Raw genomic sequence first — 5,007 nt, 5'->3', positions numbered from 1 at the left:
TTTTTTTTTGCTTTTAAAAAGATCAGGAAATATTAATTTGCAAACTTTAGAAAGAGAGAAGGTTGCTGATTTTTATGCTTCTGTTTAATGGCCTGAGCTCTTTAATGCAGCCATTAAAAAAAAAAAAACTAAAGGAAATCTCCCAACTGAAGGCTTTCAGCCAATGGTCACTGTGGAGTGGAAAAAGTATGGAGGGGGTGGAAATGTGGTGTGGGAGAGGTTTGCAAGACTACACGTTGGAAACATATCATGTGCATATGTGAACCATTCCCCAACATTAGATAATAGAGGCGGGATAAGTCGTGGCCTGTTACTAAGCCATGGTCTCTGTTACAGAAGTTCCTTCTCTGTCCCCAGGAGTTCCCTTTTACAAATTGTGTGTGTGTGTGTGTGTACACATACACATACATACACACACACACACACACACACACACACACACACATATATATATATATATATATATATATATATATATATATATATATATATATATATATATATATATATATATATATATATATATTCTAATTATACTAAAAATAATAACATATATACCTTTCCCCTTATACATCTCTTTCCATTACTCAAACCAGACTGACTCCATATTCTGTTTTCCTCCAAGGGGTGCCTTGAGGACCTCTTCAGAAGGGCGCCCAGTCCTTCCCCCCCATCCAATAAATGCTTATAAACTATCCCCGCCATTTTTGTTTTGGGGATCAAACTTGTAGGCAACAAAAGGGGGGAGGCGAACCCGCCAACACTGCCTCCATCCACTTGGTGGTGGTTGCTCCTCTAAAATGGGAACTGTGGCCCCTTTCTCCTGAATTCTGACTCACCACCTCCCTTAGGGAGGGACAATCCCATGTTTTGAAAGGGGTGGGGTGGGCTTGCTTAACCAACTCCTATGGCCTGTCTGAGGTTATCTGGGATTTCTCTTCTGCTAAGCACTCTCTCCAGCAAAAAAAAACAACGACCCGGGCTGGAGTTTTTTCTACCTATTACCTGTTGAAGTAACCTAAATTGACCTCGCCGCGCATGTATTTGCTCAGATCAGTGAAGAGGCTCTTAGCATAGGGAGGGGGGGAGCGAGGGAGAGAGCCAGCGAGCGAGCTAGCGAGCACCTCGGGGTATTACTGCGCACCTTTCATAATAACCCTGTTCCATTCATTCGATATGAGGGTGTCTGATTCCTCTCCCCCCCCTTTTCCTTCATCCGAAGGGCTGCTTCCTTCGCCACCCCGTCACCTCGCCACGAACCCCCCGCGATTTCCCCTTGTCAATTTCTTCCTAGCCTGCCTCGGCGGGTTGGATTGATGAATCCAGATCGCGTGTGAGAGCCTCACCACCGGGACTTTGAGGAATTTGCCTGTGGTGTTAAGGGGAAGGGAACAAGTAAGGGAAACTGAGAGAGAGAGCTCTACCTATCGACGGATATAAGAGAAGTCAAGAGCGTTAGCCATAAGCAGCCATACCCACTCAGGCACTATGAAACGTCTTTGAGAGAGAGAGAGAGAGAGAGAGAGAGAGAGAGAGAGAGAGAGAGCGCATTAAAAAAAAACAAAAAAAAACAACACACCAGCAGCCACTAAACCAGGACTTTGCGGAGTCCAGGGAGAGGGGAGAACGAGAGTCCTTAGCACTGATCTCATAGAATTAAAGACCTTTTTTTTATTATTTTTTTTTACCAAAAAAAAAAAAAAAAAGGATTGACTTCCTTCTTTCCTTTCATGCGAGAGCTATCATGAGCTCCTACTTTGTAAATCCTCTTTTCTCCAAGTACAAAGGCGGCGAGTCCCTGGAACCAACTTACTACGACTGCAGATTTCCACAAAGTGTGAGCAGAAGCCATGCCCTCGTGTACGGACCGGGCACCACGGCTCCCAGCTTTCAACACCCTTCACACCACGTCCAGGAGTTCTTCCACCACGGAACCTCCAGTATCTCTAACTCTGGATACCAGCAAAATCCCTGCGCTCTGGCGTGCCACGGAGAGGCGTCTAAATTCTATGGATACGAAGCCCTACCAAGACAGTCGCTTTATGGTGCCCAGCAAGAGACGGCCGTGGTTCAATATCCTGACTGTAAATCCTCCTCCAACAGTAACTCTAGCGAGGGACAAGGGCATTTAAATCAAAATTCTTCTCCCAGTCTCATGTTCCCATGGATGAGACCGCACGGTTAGGATCTTTTCTCTCTCTCTCTCTCTCTCTCTCCTTTCCTTCCTTCTTATCGTGGTTTTGCTTTGTTTTTCCTTCCCTATTTCAGCAGAGCAGGAAAGAAAGGAAGGAAGGAAGGAAGGGGGGAATGTAATCTGTATTTTGAAGCGGCAGGGAAAGGCAGACAGAGGAACAGAGGGGTCGGTTATAATCCTGGGTTTTTTTTCTTCCTGTTTGGGCAATGGCGGGGAGGGGTGTGTGTGTTGTTTTCTCGTTAAAAAAAAAAAAAAGTAGAAGGGCTGCAGTTGTCTTGGAAAAGCCAGGAAGGTGATTTCTGGGTTTAAATCACAATAAAGTAAAACTTTCTTTTTATGGCTTGCCGGGAGGAGAGCAGTAAGAAACAGCTCCCACGAGGTTATTAGCATGTTCATATATACGCTGCTTTTTCTAAAATGTCATCTAGCTTTGCTTAACCGCTTGACGCCTTGGGCTAAAAGGTGAGCTTTACCAAAAAGGGATACTGCTTGAGAAGACGTGGCTATTTTGAGTGGGGATTGCAATTAAAAGTTAAAACCTTTGAAGGGCAGCGTGGTCCAATTTAACATTCCATTCGTGGAGGAATTTTTTTTAGATGAATCTCTACTAATAATTATAATTCTTCTATACATTGCTAGATATAAAAACTACACCCAGATGCTCCACAGACTAGCATGGCAGAATACTTACCTAGGGCAAGTTTCGCCTTCATAGAGTATTATTTAGAAGGCCTTTTAATTTAAAAAACACATGGAGTCTGGATTGTTTTAAAGAGGGAAATTAAAGGAGAGTTTCAGTCAAAATGTTTTAAACCCAGTTGTTTTGTTAAGATGAAGACGACTAGAACGGGGCCCAGATCAAACATGTAGGGGGGGGGGAGAGAATAAAAGACCAAAAGTTATTGTTGTGATTGAGGGTTTTTGACTTCTAAGCAAATCTCTAGTGGGGCACTTAGAAGAATGGGGCAAATACATCCTAACGTGTGTGGCATTTGATATCATAGATTATGGAGAGCCAATACGGATAGAGCTGAGTATTTTGCCTGTAATCTATAATCGTTGGATTGCATTTTCAACGCCTCAGTTGCCACAGCCATGCATATGGATGTATTGGGAAGACACTCCCACACACAAGCAGAAGCAGGCAAACAAAAAGGAAGCCGGGAGCCGAAACGCCTATCCTGGGGGTTTCCTCCAGCAAAGATGGAGAAAGGAAGAGGCTGCATTGTGTACTAGAAAGTCAGAAAAGTCCTGGTTCGCCAGCCACATCCAGGATGGAGGGGAGTGAGAGAAGCAAGGTTGCCCCGCAGACTCTGGCTAGGAGGTTGGCTTTATTTGAAGCCAGGATTGGTTGTGTGCAGGTAGGAATGTGAACAGGACAGTAAGAGTTTGCAGAGAAGATAAGAGAAGGGGTGGGGGTAGGAAGGAAGGAAGGGAGGGAGGGAGGGAGGAAAAAGGAAGGAAGGAGCTTCCTGTAGGAGAGAAAAAACAGAAAGAAAAATAAAAAAGGAAGGGAAGGAAGGAAGAGTCTAACACATTATATTTGTTGTCCTTATTCATATTATTTTTGTTTGTTGTTACTATTACTACGACTACTACCATTATTATTATTATTATTATTATTATTATTATTATTATTATTATTATTATTATTATTATTATTATTATTATTATTGGTGTCACACAGCTCCCGGAAGGCGCAGTGGCAGGCAGACTTACAGCCGATATCAGACCTTGGAGCTAGAGAAGGAATTCCTCTTCAACCCCTATTTGACACGGAAGAGGCGCATTGAGGTTTCTCACGCCCTCGGACTGACAGAGAGACAAGTCAAGATCTGGTTCCAGAACCGGCGGATGAAATGGAAGAAAGAAAACAACAAGGATAAGCTACCGGGAGCAAGGGATGAGGAGAAGACGGAGGAGGAAACCAACGAGGAAGAGGAAAAAGAAGAAGAGGAAAAAGAAGAAAGCAAGGACTGACGTCTCCTTGAAGTCCTCATTTTATGGCGGATGATAAATCGAGATGTTTACGACCCTGTCATTCGCTTTTATAGAGTATAGAACGGAGAGACTCACACACAACAGTAACTACCTGTCAAACAGTTGTAGCCCTCCCTTTTTTTTTTTATTGTCATAGTACTTTCCCTGCTCTCTCTTCCCCCCCCCCCCCATAGCAGCGGATATTTCTTTATTTTATTATTCACTCTAATTTTTCTTCCAATAAAGTAAATATAGAACTGGATTGATCGCAACCACATTGAAAACCCGAGTTAGCTCTTTGAGTACCATTTACTTTACCTTCAACCCCCCACCCCACCCCAGTAGCACCAGCATCATCCTCAACCCCAACTCCGTGCAATTTTTCCTATTCTAAGAACAAAAATACTTGCATCCTCTATACTTCTTTGGAATGCCTGGGCCGCCCTCCCCAGCTCTAATGCTCTGAAAGGGGCTGTGGGGGGGGGGGAGGCACAGAGAGCAGGATAATCACTTAGGTTTATCTTAATTTTAAAGGAAAGCAACATCAACAACAAGCTTATCTACTCATCTACTGCTCCATGCTAAGGTACATTTACGATTTCACTTTTAGCTGTCAGCCAGGACCACCTAAAGGACAATTGTTATTATTTTGATGTTGGTGTTGCCTCTTTAGGAAACGTGGAGGCTTGGCAGATTCCTGAAGACAAACATTTCGTGCTTACTGAACTTAAGCTCTATGAACTTAAGAGAGAACTTACCTACAGGCCCCCCTCCGATTTGCAGGACAGGGGTGTATCCCTAAACCCCCTGATATGGAAAAAAAAAAGTTCTAC

The 5,007-nt window shown here is 43.6% G+C and overlaps 1 protein-coding gene across 1 annotated transcript; it reads left to right on the top strand.

Annotated features, from left to right (window-relative positions):
• Positions 1-1,744: 1,744 nt before the first annotated feature.
• HOXC8 (homeobox C8) lies at positions 1,745-4,174 on the top strand. The gene is made up of 2 exons (XM_015818273.1): positions 1,745-2,180; positions 3,882-4,174. Exons 1-2 carry the CDS (start codon positions 1,745-1,747, stop codon positions 4,172-4,174), a joined length of 729 nt encoding a protein of 242 aa, XP_015673759.1.
• Positions 4,175-5,007: the final 833 nt, after the last annotated feature.

The sequence above is a fragment of the Protobothrops mucrosquamatus genome, unplaced genomic scaffold, assembly GCF_001527695.2.
Source record: "Protobothrops mucrosquamatus isolate PMUCROS unplaced genomic scaffold, P.Mucros_1.0 scaffold710, whole genome shotgun sequence".
NCBI classification, from domain to species: domain Eukaryota; kingdom Metazoa; phylum Chordata; class Lepidosauria; order Squamata; family Viperidae; genus Protobothrops; species Protobothrops mucrosquamatus.
Note: the sequence above shows the minus strand (reverse complement) of the source record. Positions and strands in the feature narration are given on the sequence as shown.

What these genes read in the sequence shown, in the direction of transcription:
- HOXC8 (XM_015818273.1), top strand. Translation starts at nt 1,745, where the DNA reads ATGAGCTCCTACTTTGTAAATCCTCTTTTCTCCAAGTACAAAGGCGGC. An exon ending in CCCATGGATGAGACCGCACG is followed by an intron (nt 2,181 to 3,881) that starts GTTAGGATCTTT and finishes GGTGTCACACAG; the next exon opens with CTCCCGGAAGGCGCAGTGGC.